At 38.5% G+C, this 15768-nt stretch overlaps 1 protein-coding gene across 1 annotated transcript; it reads left to right on the top strand.

The window, feature by feature from the left end:
• Positions 1–3940: 3940 nt before the first annotated feature.
• LOC113447187 (uncharacterized) lies at positions 3941–15709 on the top strand. Its single transcript, XM_087938887.1, is given in 3 exon segments — positions 3941–4098; positions 11148–11887; positions 11890–15709. Coding segments are annotated over 2 exon segments (2145 nt in total). The 5' UTR covers positions 3941–4098; positions 11148–11157; the 3' UTR covers positions 13305–15709.
• The last annotated feature ends 59 nt before the right edge of the window (positions 15710–15768 follow it).

Here is a 15768-nt window from a genome sequence, read left to right as displayed (position 1 = left end):
TGGTCTATCATCACAAGAGGTTCTTGTAGTTTATCTCACAGGTGATAAATGTTCTTCCAGTGGTTGTTTTGGAATACAAAAAAAAAGAAGACAACTAATTTAGATGTTTTGTAGCAAGATTTCTCTAACCCTTTAAAGTTGCATTTTATAGGGACTTCAGAGTAGAAACCAGCACTCAGTTAATAACTGCAGTAGTTTTCGTGTTTTGTGCTACTGATATCCCTAAAATGAGAAATGAATTTGAGCAAACATTTCATAGGACAAATTTAATGATCTCACTAGATCATGGTTGGACCAGAAAGAAATTTACCATCAACTTTTAATGTTTACCATTTAATCTATGTATTGCAGAGATTCTCAAACTTTATGTGCTTGCATAGGTAAAACTCAGTCTAGTAGCCTTGGATATTTTGAATTACAATAGTACATGAAAATGAGAAGAGAGGGCATTTAGTAATATTTTGCAGAATTCATGTTTCTTTGAGCAAGATTTTATACAAAGAAGCTAATTTCAGATAATATACTTTTAGAGAGAATTTCTATTTTTAAGAACTACAATCTTTAATCAATGCTGTTAAATGCTATTTTTGTTTCTTAATAAATAAATGCAGTATGTCATAATTACAAGTGTTATAGAAAACACACTTGGAAACAGCCACTCTTATTAATTTAAATAAGCAGATTGTACATTAGGTAATAGAACAACAAAAAAGGCAACGAAGTTTAGAAATTAAAGCTCAGCTTTTCTTTGTTTACAAGAAAGTGAAGTTGGATGTCCCAAGCAACCATTTTCTTTCCACTCCTTTCATGCAATTCAATGTAGTTAATTTAAAGATTGTTTTATTTCCAATGTATTTTTCATACGGTACCTAATATATGTCTAGCTCTCTCCATGATTACTATTTCTCAGATATGCCGTAAGAGAACTTTGATTTTGATTTAAAACAATGTTTTCTGGGAATGCTTCCAACATCAGAAGCAATATGTTATTTTGTAAAAGGGCATTTTGCCAACAAGTTCCTCAGCTACCCAAACACAACCTACACAAATTAGAAGTGCCCCCTAGATGGTTGCAGAGATAGGATTAGACAGTACAAATGCCCCCAAATTATCTTTTCTCTCACAGCTTCTCAACCCTTTCTTGCTAAGTTTCTGGGCTTCTGAAGTGAATCACATGGTCCTTAAACAAATCTGGCTTTCCTCATTAATTTTGCTTGTTGGAAACTAATTGGGAAGGTTGCAAACGGCAATCGTGAGCCTGGAGCACTACAACCCATTGTAAGTACACGCTGGTTGCTAAGTTCCCGGATTTTGATCATGTAGTTATGTTGTAATGGTTTTAAATGCAATGATCATTTGTAAGTCATTTTTTCCAGTGCTGTGGTAAATTTAGTCATTAAACAAAGAGTTGTAAGTCAAGGACCATCTGTATAGAGTAAATAGTTTAATTCAATAACCAGAGCGCATTGCATGTGAATACAACATTTTTGGATTAACAAAATTAGGAGGTCTTCAAGTGAAAATACCCACCTATCAGACATAGTTTGGAAATAATGGCTTCTATGTGTTCTTGACTGTGAATTACAATCCAGGTTTTTCCATGTGTCTCAAAACATAAAATTTCATTGTACTGAAAAGACCTCTTAGAAACTCTCCCATATAAAGGAAAATAGCGGCTTGTAAACAGACTTTGAGAGTGTAGAATCTAATCAGAATGGTCAAACAAATGGCAACTTCAAATCTCAACAAATAAATGCTCTGTCTTACATATCGGCAAAAAAATCAGAAAATATAATACAAGCTGAATAATCAAGACCTTGTTGATGACCCCAACTATGTCAAGAACCTTGGAGTACTCATCTCTAATGATCTAAGTGCTAGAGCCCACTGTAACTACATACCCAAAAAGGCATTAAGAGTTGTTAATCTAATCCTATGTAGCTTCTTCTTTAGTAATATCACACTATTAACTAGAGCATACAAAGCATTTGCTAGACCAAAACTTGAATACAGCTCATCAGTCTGGAATCTGCATTACGTATCTGATATTAATACAGTTGAGAAAGTCCAGAAATATTTCAGAAGAAGAGTTCTACACTCCTACTCGTTGCAGAATACCTTATGCCACCAGACTCAAAATTCTAGACCTAGAAAACCTAGAACTATTGCCTCCAGTCCGATCTAAGTATAGTATATAAAATCATACATTGCAATGTCCTACCTGTCAATGAATACTTCAGCTTCAACCATAACAACACAAGAGCAAACAATAGATACAAACTCAAGGTTAATCGCACCAAACTTGATTGCAGGAGATACGACTTCAGCAACAGAGTGGACAATGTCTGGAATACTCTACCTGACTCTGTGGTTTCTTCCCCAAACCCCCAAAACTTTAACCTTAATCTGTCTACTATTGACCTCATCCCTTTCCTAAGAGGTCTATAGGAGGCGTGCATAAGTGCACCAACGTGCTTACCGTTCCTGTCCTATTGTTTCTTTTTTATTCGTATCCATGTCATGTATTCATAACCATGCTTATACTTATACCTGTTATCTAATACTTGCTTGACAAATAAATAAAATAAATAAATGGGGGGGAATGAATATCATTCTTCCAGAATCAGCTGCTATGCTAGTTTTGAGATGTCTGAAAAAAGTTGTCTATCTTCTTCAACTCTCTCAGTCATCAGTCCTTTATTACAATCAACGAGTGGTATTGTAGAGAAGTACAAAGGTTTAAAATATACCAGACAAAATAAAACAAAATGCAATGAAAATTGCATGAAGGGTCTGGAGAACTTTACGATGAAGAAAGATATGGCATTTTTGGATTTTTTGTTTAGAAAAGAGAAGATTTGGAGGGGGATATGTTGAGAGTTACAAAAAAAAAAATATATATGGTGTGGATAAAGTGGACATGCTACTTTTCCTTCAACAAAATTAATTAGAAGTTGTGGGATGAATGGCCACTAGTCGTGATGTGAGTATGCCTGTCTCCGAAGAGAGACTGGTGTTGATCACTGTGGGATCAGACTGCTGGACTAAATGGGCCAGGGGTCCAAAGCAACAAACTGCTTATGTGAGACAAAATTTGGGGGAAAAAATACAGGTAGTCCTCAACTTACGACCACAGTTGAGACCAAAATTTCTGTTAAGTGAGGCATTTGTTAAGTGAGTTTTGCCCCCTTTTACGACCTTTCTTGCCCCAGCTGTTAAGTGAATCACTGCAATTGTTCAGTTAGTAACATGGTTGTTAAATGACTGATCGCAAAAGCTGATCACATGACCCTGGTACACTGCAACCATCATCAATACATGCCAGTTGCCAAGCATCTGGATTTTGATCACGTAATCGTGGGGATGCTGCAATGGTCAGAAGTTTGAAAAATGGTCACAAATCACTTTCAATGAAGGAAAATCACTTTTTTTTTCAGTAAAGTTGTACCTTTGAACGGTCACGAAATGAATTGTTGTAAGTTGAAGACCACCCATAATAATATGATTGGATGAGGCTAATGGAGATGGTAGCAACTGAACGAGCCTACCTTAATTCTGCAGAAGAGAGAGACTTCCATCTCCTTTTCCGACTATTGCTGAGTGAACCTTTGCTGCTGTTTCTGAATAGATTGTTTTGGTAATCAGCTCCTTTCATTCTAGATTTCCCTGAAGCTTTTAGAGCCAGAGCCTAGAAATACAGTAAAGGGTCAAATACCCTTCCTTAAGTTGAAAAACGGTCACTTTCCATCTTGTGAATGAAAAACTCTCTTTTCTACTTTCTGTGTCAAACTCATAAGCAAGGCTGGAAGTCTTGGCTACGTGCCCAGGTTTGTTAAAAGGTTTCCTGCCCTTTCTGGGAACAGCCCCATAGAATGTGTCATTTCTTAATCCATTCATAGGAACACAGGAGTGGTTCAGAGACGGTTTTCAAATGGCGTAGATTCTGGCATAAACAACAGGCCATAATAGGCACTGAACACGCTCCACCTACCGTTAGCTACAGCATCTGGAGATTTGCGGAACTGAAAAAGAACACGACCAGCCTCTCTGAGAAGACAGAGTTTACGAACAGCCTCTCCTCAATTTGTCAACAGGAGGGTAAGTTTCTTTCATTGATTCAGGACAATTAAATGCATAAATGCACACACAGCAGTCCCGTTAGAGAAGCCATTTAGCTAAAACGCCTGTGCCTTGTTTGCTGGGAAGGAGCACTTTCCCATTCATGTTATACAGCTCTCTTTAAGTGATCCAGATGAATTCTGGAGGCTATTTTTTCACTCGGAGGACATTGTGTTCTCCTTACATAATGCAATAGAGGAAAAGCAAGAGGCGGTGGAAGCATCTGAAACTTCTACCGAGGGTGCTCTGCAATTTAAGGGCAATCAAAACAACCACTTCTGTTAAAAAGGCGTTGTGAGTGTCTTTAATCTGGTGTATTTTGTTGACGAGCAGCCACTATATTTTGGAATTTCCCCGGACAGAGAAACAGAGACTGTTTTGATAGATAGAAGGGAAGCAGGATGTTCCTGCTGGCTCAGCATGATTGCCTACACTGTCTTTTTGATAGAGCAAAGCTCCTCTTAAATGAAAAGGAAATGGAGGAAGAAAAGAATCACAACATCAAAAGTAATTCTGGGTGGGATGCAGGCACGTTCTTAAGATTTGTGTGTGTGTGTGTGTGTGTGTGTGTGTGTGTGTGTGTGTGTGTACAAATCGGCCTGCCAAGATGCTTCTAACTGTTGGGGAAAGAGGGAACATCCTCTTCCCATTTATATATAAGTAGTTTCAAGGGGGAGACAAATTATGTTTTGATTTGGTTGATGGAACATAGAATAACAGGGTTGGAAAGAACCATGGAGGTCTTTTAACCCAATCCTACATCATTCTGAAATGAAAGTTGGCACTTAGTTTGCATGATTTGGCACAGTGATATGATCAGCAATGGTATTAGGCATGAAAAGGACACCTGCCTTTATCAATAGATCTATAGTTTGGACCATATCCAACTGCAGGTTTTTTTATTTTCTACCTAGTCGTTCTTTCCGTTAATTCTGAGGTGATGAAAATTGGAGCAAGTTGGTAGCACCTTCTTGCACTAGTTGTTCTACATTATCAGATTATTCTGTTTCTGACAACTGGGCATGATGCAAGATGGAAAAGCCTAGCCCATTTTGAAATATCTTCCCTACCATGGGTGACTATGTTATATAGCATTTACTTTTACAAATCCTTGGTAGATCCTCACCTCTTTCAAATGAATTGTTGTCATTTTAAAAATGGGTTGGTAGGATCCTAAAGCAACAGACTTAAGCAACAACCTAAAAAACCAATTCATGCGCTAATACTGTGCTCATCTGTAGCTCCTATGGAAAGTTGAAAACAATACCAGAAAGCAACATGGTATGAGTTCAACAGACTTTTGTAGGTGCAATTCACTTTTTCAGCCCCAATCACTTAATTGATTCATTCCCTTGTTGTGAAACATTTTGGTACAAATAATGACTTTAAACACATGGTCTGGCACTCATGAAAAGATTTCATGGGACAGCATGCACCTTTTCCCCCCTTCTTCCTGTGTGCTGAGAAATAATTTTTAGGAAATCAAGTTTGGAACTCTTAGTCAGCAACAAACCTCAGGACCTGTTTTTATTCCACTTATTCTGCTGAAGACATAAAGAAGTTTCTGGATGCTAAAAAAGGATGAGGGGAAAAGAATGCTCTTAGTTCTCCCCAAAATTTGGATTTGATCAGAAAGAACTCATAGAGCAATTTAGAATAGAATAGAATAACAGAGTTGGAAGGCACCTTGGAGGTCTTCTAGTCCAACCCCCTGCTTGTGAGAGGAAATCCTATACCATTCCAAACAAATCGCTGTCCAGTCTCTTCTCAGAAACTTCCAGTGATGAAGCATCCACAACCTCCAGAGGCAAACTGTTCCACTGATTAATTGTTTTCACTATCAGGAAATTTATACTTAAATCTAGGTTGGATTTCTCTTTGATAATCTTCCACCCATTATTTCTTGTCCTGTCGTCAGGTGCTCTGGAGAATAGATTGACCCCCTCTTCCCTGTGATAGCCTCTCATATAATGGAAGTCTACTATGACATCATCTCTAATCCTTCTCTTGTTAGACGAGACATAACTTGTTTCCTCAATCGTTCATCATGTATAGCTTTGCATATTAATGTAGGCTATGAGCAGGTTGTGGAAAATATTTGCTTTAATTGTCATTAGAGTCCACATTTATTTGAGGTGTGGGAGATATATTTTAAAGAAAATAAATACTCTAATATTCTTCTCCCCTTTCTTCATAGAATTCATAGCAATTTATAGATCCTAGAAATTTACAATGTCAGACTGTTTAAGGATTTCCTAAAATTGTTTTTTTTTGAGTATATAAAGTTATGTACTCTAAAACTCTTCATTTAGGATGACTTTTTCATTTTCCAATTCAATTACTGAAGTTTAATATTAGAAGATATTATTTCAAGAATTGGGATAAGGAAAACAAAAGGAACCGTAAAATTTTCAGAACATGATGCCCAGAACTTCATACATTAATAAAAACTTATAGCTAAATAGCTATTTTTTTTCTAGAGCAGGTCTGATTTTCTAGATTGATTTTCCTTCACTTTGTATGCTGTACCAGGTCATTAGAATGTTCTTAATTTTTTTGTAATGCTTGCAACATGCTTGCTCACATGGTTTATAGATAAAGACATCCTGGCCGAAAATTGCAAAATAAATGTGTCACAGTGAAAAAACATGACTTTGCAGTTTAAGAGAAGAAATTATTGATCAAGTTGTGCAACATAAAGTGTAACATTCCTTCTCCCATTAGTTTATTTTTCTAGTGAAGCAATTATGGAAATGAAACACTGAGATGAGAGGCTTAAAGAATACAAAGAAACAAAAAACCTCCTAAAACTTTTTACCACAACACATTAAAGGTTAAGCAAGATAATATATATTTTTTCCAGATCTGTTGCACTTGATTTATCATTTTGATCTGTGAATGAGATGTTCTAACCCTAACCCTCCCCTTCCCTCCCCTGTCCCCTTTCCCTTCCCTCCTATATTGTTATGCCTTCCAGGAGTTCAAAGAGAAGTTTACAAAGGAATAATATAAGCTTACTTACATAAAAATATACACAAGAAGCAAGTATTTAAACAATGAATTCAGAACTAAAACATGCACAGTAAAAAGAAAACAATATAAGTAATTGTATTAAGTAAACAAAGACTGTTTATTGAGCATTCACATGCATGTATGCTATGGATTTCGGCTTTATATTAGAATACTGATGAGATTCTTCTGCTTAAGTTGACACACAGCAGCCTGTTACACTGTCCTCCCATGATTCCTGAAAGAGCTCAGAGCAACTTACAGGAGTCAGATTAACAGAGAGCATGCAGTTGTGGCTGAATATAAATTTTGTACATGAGCCAAAAAACTCCAAGTTTATGGGAGTTCAGATTTGGCAGGATCACTGAGTACATCTGTTGTTGCTTCACAAATTGATAAGTGTTGATTAAGACAGAAGCCATCTTCCTCCTCCTCCTTTGTAGGATAACACCAGAAGCAAATGTTAAAATAGAGAAAATTGTTAACAATATCAAAATGTATTGAGCCTACAGATTGATGAGTTGAGAAGGAGAATTGACTAGACTCAAGCTTAGAAGAAAGGCAGGGATCCAATTTTCCAAGCGATGGTCGTCTCTTCTGGCTGAAGTCTTCCTGTATTTGAAGGAACTGACTAAATATAAACACTTAACATCGAAATCTGGTCAAAACCTGACTGTGCAGCCTTGCATGGGGGGACACAGAGGCTCACACAATTGTGTGGTGGGTTGGCCCCATTAGAACCTTCCCCGTCTGTTTTAACAACTGCTAATCTCCATCTTGGAATGTTTCACCTTTTGAAATTTTATAATGTTATTTTTATAATTTTACACTTTTTAACCTTAAATTATTCTGATTTCAATTTTATTGATTATATTGTACACTGCCCAAATCTTCTCTCTGAGGGATATAAGTGGTAAAGAAATATGAAAAATAAATACATGAATAAATAAAATAAAAATAATTTCAGTGGCAAGACTTTCACTCGAAGCATGCAAAATAATTTGAGAAGAACAGGTTTCCATACTGTTTAGGTGCTCTATACTCACTAAGCATATGACAAATGAGATAGGATAGGATAGTACAATGTCCACTGTAACTGCAGAAGATGTGCTAAAGAATGCTAGAAGGATGTCCTTCAATATCACCTAATTATTGGCATAACCTACTGTTGTTGTTTGATTTACTCTATCTTTTGTGGGAAAATGTACACAGCTCAAGCCATAATTTCTTTCTATAAATTCTTTATAAAATAAATTAAATTCTACCTATGTATTCTTTGGGGATAAGAAGATGCCTCTCCTTGTTCTTAAAATTCACTGGGATTGGCATTTAGTCCATTTTCAGAACTTCAGAGAATTTAATGTAGTTCAATGTCATAACCTTTTCTGATGAGTTTCATTATTGTCTCTCAAGGCATGGAGATTGGCACTGCATGGAAATGATAATTGCCCCAAATATCAGCAATTATACCATGGGTGGGAGGTAGGTGGGGAAAACACAATGATTTGTGTGTGCGTGGAGGGGTAGATTGACACATTTGTTGTGTTTTCTGTGAATGTAAGAAAAATCACTCTGATGGGAAATAAAGACTATGTTGGTCCACCATCTGATACAGCCTTCTTCATTATGGTCAAATGTTCTGTATTAAATTTGCTGTTTTGTTCTGCATCAATATCTCTTATTTCTGCTCTGTTGCTCTTCCTTTCAAGATGTGCAAATGACAACCCAAGTAAAGAGCTCAAGAAAGAAGGCTTTCATTTAGGTCTAACAAACAAAACTAGAGAGAGACAGGATGCAAATTAGACTCTTTTTGGCAATAAAGACTTGAAATCAAGTCTCTAGATATCATGGAATGAAGTTTGGGCATTTGAAAATGATCCCAAAAACTTAAGGAGTTATGGAGGATAATGGGAAGTCTTTGTTTGAAAATGAAAATTCATATTTCTGACTTCTCTTACTGTTGTCCAAGCACATAGGTATAAAAAGGCTTTCTTTTTCATTTTTTTTAAATCAGTCCATTGTAGAAGAAAACAGGATATGAAGCAGGGCCATTTAACCAAATCTGCTGAAAAGCCAGCTCAAGGAATTGCTTTATTCTCTCTTCCCTTAAAGTTTCGCAAATTCTGAAATATCTACTCTATTCTAAACCTGTCATTCGTTATTATTTTGAATGCAAGGCATTCTGGAAGCATTTCTTATTGAAAATCAGGATTAAATATCATTAAGTAAATACATGTAAATTTTATAAAGAAAATCTTGAATCCAGAAATGCAAATATATGTAATCTGCATGAGCAAGTCACACTTTTACGTGGAATAGGAGAATTACTAAGAACTAGAAACAGATCTGGCATTTGGAAGATTTTTTTTTTTTTTGGTGCCTTTGAGTCTGTGCTGTCACCTGGTAACAGCCTGGAGTAAGTATCTCTATTTTCCTTGGCAAGAGTTTCAGAAGAGGTTTGTCCTTGCCTTCCTTCTTATTATAGAATCATAGAATAACAGAGTTGGAAGGGACCTTGGAGGTCATCTAGTCCAACCCTCTGCTCGAGCAGGAGAGTCTTCTTCTAAGGATTGACTGGCCCAAGGTTATCCAGCTGGGTTTGTTTAATCTTGCAGTTTGAACTTTTACATTTCCATTGATTCCTGGACTATGGGCAAAAGCTTATGTATTACATTGAAGTAGATGTGAGGGTTGTGTTGTAGAAAGCCACCCGCCTCCTAAAAGAATGAAATATTTAAGAATTAGGCTTACGTGAGCTTTTATACCCCCCATCCCCAGTTGTATAACTACCTAATCTTTTTTGCAATTTTCATGTGATTGCAGAAGCATGTAATTCTCCTGTTTTTTTGGTAATTTCCTTATCAAAGCTAATTGGTTAAGGAAGACAAGAGGCTCTACAATCTCTTTTGACTGCTCATTCTATAAGCTGTTTGTCATGAATAATTTTGGAGAAAACACTGCTCTCCTTGGTGCCTATGGAGATTCTCAGCCATCCAGGTGTTGGTTGTCCCAAAGGTGCTTTTTCAAGTCCATCTGCATTTAAAATACACGGCACTCTTTTGAAGACAACAAAGTCCATATTTTGGACAGAGAGGACCACTGGTTTGAAAAAGGGGTTAAAGAGGCCATCTTTGTCAAAATTGAACAGCCCTCTCTCAATGGGGGATGGGGGGAAGGGGGGAGGGATATGACATCATCTACCTCCAATCTACAACACAGTCCTTTCAATAGTTCCAAGAAGGCTCCACGCCAATTTGCACCACTCAGGGGACCCTGACGACACAGATAAACCTCCAGGTGGCCTTAATGACTTGCTAAAAGAATGCAAACAACCAGCTGCCTGCAAGGAGTATAAATCCTTCCCTTCCCCACCATCCAGTCAGAGCTGAAGAAGCTTCTTGGGTGAGAAGCAAAATGTCTTCAAAGAAAAACCTGTCAGCCTTCAAGATTTTCTCCCTTTGCTTTGCATCTTTCGGCTATCATAAGTAACGGGGGGAGGAGGGGGGAATGGTTGTGGGAAGTGAGCTGGAGGTGTTACAAACCAGAACTGTATAAACTGGGGGGGGGGTGTACATTCTTGCTTAGGTTTCTATCCTATGCTATGCATAGCTGCAACCCTTTATCAAAATATGTCAAGGTCAACGGACAGAGGCCTCATCACCACCTGGAGATGCCCACATGATGATCTACACAACTTTTAATGGAATGAGCCAATTGAACTATCGGGGGTGGGAACGTTGCCATTCCTTTGTATATGTGATTTACGTACCCATTTTCTCAGATTCAGAATTCTTTTGTTGCTACCACTTGATTTCCAGTAAAAGATATATTTTCTCTGATTAAAGGAGTCTAAGTATTTCTTTCTTGGATTTTGAATGGAGCACCAGCTGACAAAACCAGAAAGTCTAGTCACCTGTTGAAAAAGCACCTTTGAGACTGCTCTCCTTGATAAATTTGTATCATTTATGTCACATTTGCATGAGTTTCAAACTAGATGTCTTCCCCATTTTATCTTGCAGAACTGTCATCATGGGAAAATTCCTGTTGGCCTCCTCAATCGTGATTCTCTTCATTTTGCTCCAGACTGAGGAGATTGTCTCCATTTCTAAAAAAGGAAGCAGCAGACTGAGCAGCAGCAGCAGTCGAAAGCCAAGTCGCAAACCCTCCCATCATCCTAGCAAACCTTCCCATCATCCTAGCAAACCCTCACATCATCCTGTCAAGCCTGCAGAGAGACCTAGAAAACCAGCACAGAACCCACCTGAACACAGGCCTGCCCATAATGCACCCCCAAACAGGCCTGAAAATCCTGTAAAACATCCTCCAAATCATGCAAACCCTCCTCCACATCCACACCATAATCCTGCCAATCCACAAAATCCAGGACACCCTCCACCTTATCCTGTCAACCCTCAAAATCCTGCCCACCCCCCAAATAATCCTGTTAACCCAGGAAATCCCCCTCCATACAACCCTGCCCACCCCCCAAATAATCCTGTTAACCCAGGAAATCCCCCTCCATACAACCCTGCCCACCCCCCAAATAATCCTGTTAACCCAGGGAATCCCCCTCCATACAACCCTGCCCACCCCCCAAATAATCCCGTTAACCCAGGGAATCCCCCTCCATATAACCCTGCCTACCCATACCCGGTTAACCCCAAAACCCAGCACACCCTCCCCATATCCGGTCAACCTCAAAATCCAGGACATCCTCCACCATATCCGGTCAACCCCCAAAACCCAGCACACCCTCCCCATACCCGGTCAACCCTCAAAATCCAGGACATCCTCCACCATATCCGGTCAACCCCCAAAACCCAGCACATCCTCCACCATATCCGGTCAACCCTCAAAATCCAGGACATCCTCCCCCATATCCTGTCAACCCTCAAAATCCAGGGCATCCTCCACCATATCCGGTCAACCCCCAAAACCCAGCACATCCTCCACCATATCCGGTCAACCCTCAAAATCCGGGACATCCTCCCCCATATCCCGTCAACCCTCAATACCCAGCACATCCTCCACCATATCCGGGCAAACCCCCAAACCCAGCACATCCTCCACCATATGCAGCCAACCCTCAAAATCCTGGGTATTTCCCACACCAACCATATAATCCCCAAAATCCTCAGTGGGGACACTATAATCCCAAACCCTGGAAACCTAAATCCCCCAAGACTAAGATGAAGCATGTGGCTGGAGCAGCAATTGCAGGTGCAGCAGCAGGAGCTCTTGGAGGCTACTTCCTGGGACGTGCCATGTCTAATCTGCATTTTCAATTTAACAACCCGAATGAGGAGCGGTGGTGGTATGAAAATCGCCATCGTTACTCTGATCAGGTTTACTACCCTCAGTACATCCAGCCTGTTCCACAAGATATCTTTGTGAGAGACTGTGTGAACATCACAGTGAAAGAATACATTGAGCCCACTGGGAATACAACAGAGGATGAGATGGAAGCCAGGGTGGTGGAGCATGTGGTGAAGGAAATGTGCATTGAGCAGTATCGTACTTTCTCCAGCTCTTCAGGAGACAGTTCCAGACCTCATGGTGGCAACCCAGTGGACCCAAAGCCAAAGGATGATGAAGTGAAATATGTAGTGGGGGTACCTGTTGTGGATGTTTCAGCGGAAGACCCTGAGAGCTACATCTTAGGCAGCCCCATAGCCAAGATGTATTTTTATTTTAACAACAGTGAGGAAGAACGTTGGTGGAATGAAAACCGCCACCGTTTTGCCACCCATGTTTACCACCCAAACTCTAGCCAGCCAATTTCAAGAGATGTTTTCCTGAGTGAGTGTGTAAATGTCACCATGGGAGAATATGTGAAGCCCACTGGAAACCAAACTGAAGATGAATTGGAAGCCAGAGTGGTGACACAAGTGGCAAATGGAAAATGCATGGAGATGTACCCCCGTTTGACTGTTTTCACAATGTCAGGCAGCTACTATTATAATAAACCAGAGACAGCTACTACACTGGAAATCAAAAGTGAGTTCAAACATGGAGAAGGAGCAGTTTTGGCTAATAGTCCCAGAGGAGTCAGTGAACACAATGCCCCAAACAATGCTGTGTCTGATTTGAATTTTTCTTTTGAGAATGTTTTGTTTCTAATTCATCCTTTTTCCATTTCAATCATTACCTTAATCACTCCTTTCCTAATCTTCTAAAGGTTATGCTTTCTAAGTCTCTTCCATGGTTGCTATTCTCTTATCTGAGGTCTGGAATCTCTCTCTCCAGCAATAATTTAGTTGTGGTTTCATATTTTTCTGGAGACTGCATCAGATGCAAAGAGATGCAATGCATAGGCTACTTATGAATGAATTCCAATTGCCATCATGAATCAGTCTAAAGTGATTCCTTTTTTGTATTCATCAAATCTAATTTAAGATGGAGAGAGTGGATAATTCCCCCATTCCTATTGCTTCGATCCTTCAGTGAAATCTGTTCAGTTTTCAGGAAATATTTTAGCAGTTCACTTGATAATAGAAGTTGCTTTTGAGAAGGAAGGAAGGAAGGAAGGAAGGAAGGAAGGAAGGAAGGAAGGAAGGAAGACTTCTGAGATTATTTAAAATGAATACATCAAGGTTTGAATTGAAGGTTCCATTCAAATACACCTCAAGTCCAATCTTGGAACCAAACTGACTTTCTGAACAATTGGAATCAAACACCTGAATAGGTTTGGATATCCTTTGTTTGACTATTTCCAAAATAGCTCTCCTCTAATGGGAGCTGATAATTCCAACATGTACCTGATTAGTCAACCATTTTTGCTGAGTGATGAAAACTATCACACGCCTCAAAAGAGAGGCAGGCAACATTTGATGGCAAACATGTTTTACAGTGTTGGATCTGACACCTGCAAACTTGGTGCTGAAAAACCATGAATCTGGATGGGCTGCAAATGTTGAGCTGAACATTTTTTTGAAACTATGATGTACTGATGTTAGATTGTTTCCTATAGGTTCCTATCTCTGAATGGTGGAAAGCTGAATTATCACTTTTCAGCAATTATGGAAGGGATAGAGAGGGGGCGGGTTAATGGTTGCAGAAAGAAGATTTGAAATCACTTGTGGTTCTGGGGTTGCAGGGACTCCTGTTTGATAAACTGCTTTTGTGCCTTCTTTGTCTAAATTGTCATCTCTATCCTTAAATATGACTGGGAAGTTTTGTCCAGTCATTAATAATTTGTAGACTAAGAATACTGTTTGAAAGCCACATGGTTCTATGTTGTTTTCCATTTTTTGTTTTCCTTGACCTCTTAAATGTTATTGAATACCTAAGTGAGTTTAAACTCTAATTGTCTATGGAGATCCTCAATCATCCAGGTCATAGTTGTCCTATGGCTATCCCAAGGTGCTATTTTCCCCCAAAAGGCACCTTGACTGTCTAGTCTTTTTTCCCCTTTGAAAACATTTTAGTTCTCATCCAAGAAGTTCCTTAGATGAAAAGCAAAATGTTTTCAAAGAAAAAAAAAATGAGAAAGTCCAGTTGACTTTTGGAAAAAAGCACCTTTAGGACTAAGCTCTTTAGTATTCTTTTCTACCATGCTGTGATGGTTGTCACAAGTCAGAAGTGGAAAGAGACTTGGCTTGGATTGAAATTATTCCAAAATTGAGAGCCAGTTAATTACAATGGGGTATCAATCCAACTAATGCATAAATATGTAAGTAAATACATTTGGGTTCCTAAGCACTAGAATAGGCAGCTGACATAGGGATTAATGTGCTTCTTCTCTTGAAACAAAGAATGCAGTTGGATTTATTCCATTTTCCTTTTTAGAAAGGAGTCCTTTAAAAAGGGGTCTCTTTGAGAAAAGAAAAGCTTGGCTTAAATTCTGAAGATGGATTCCCATCATGAAAAACTGTCTTCTTTAAATGAGATGTGAAGTTAAATAATTTTTTATCAATCCTTCATTAGCAATGTATTGATCAGCACTCCTTGAACATCCTTGCTTGACTTTTCCTATCAGTAGGTGTGGTTAAGCTAGTAAGGCTAATGAGGAAGCAAAATCCTTCTGTTATCTCTGCATTTGGTTCTTGACTTAATTCAGCTGTAAAAGGTCAGAAAAATAATTTTAAGCTAGCTTTAGCATCTATTTTATTAAGAACTAAGAAATCCCAAAGAAATCCTAATTGGGGTATACGTAATACAGTGTTTGTGTTTTTGTTTAATTTTCCTTCTTTGTGTGGTGGAAAGAGCTATATAAGAACAGCTGGAAAGTCTATCTGAGCATGAATGTTGCAAACATGAAGCTAGACTTTTAAGCTATTTTGGTTATTTGTTACTATCTAACATGTTCCATATGATATATAGTGCTCACATTTATTTCCTTGCATGACGATTACTGTTCCAACACAAAATTTATTTGAAGATTAATTGTTAACTGCTGTTTGACATGCTAATCTCCATTTATTTTTCTCATCCTTTCAACTAAACTGCCAAATAAAACTATGGCCTATATAATACCAAAATAGGTCTGTTGGCCTTGTATTTGGTCCTTGTTTGCAAATCCACTGCTGTAGTAAGGAAGAAGTTGCATTAACTGATTAAAAAAAATCATTTCAAACTCTTATATTCTCTGACTGTGTAAATATGTTTAAGGAAGTTGCTTAGACTGAATTGCCTTTTCAC

This window comes from Pseudonaja textilis, chromosome 9, assembly GCF_049901715.1.
Source record: "Pseudonaja textilis isolate UNSWEBS1 chromosome 9, rPseTex1.2, whole genome shotgun sequence".
Taxonomy (NCBI): domain Eukaryota; kingdom Metazoa; phylum Chordata; class Lepidosauria; order Squamata; family Elapidae; genus Pseudonaja; species Pseudonaja textilis.
This window is presented reverse-complemented; position numbering and strand designations above follow the sequence as displayed.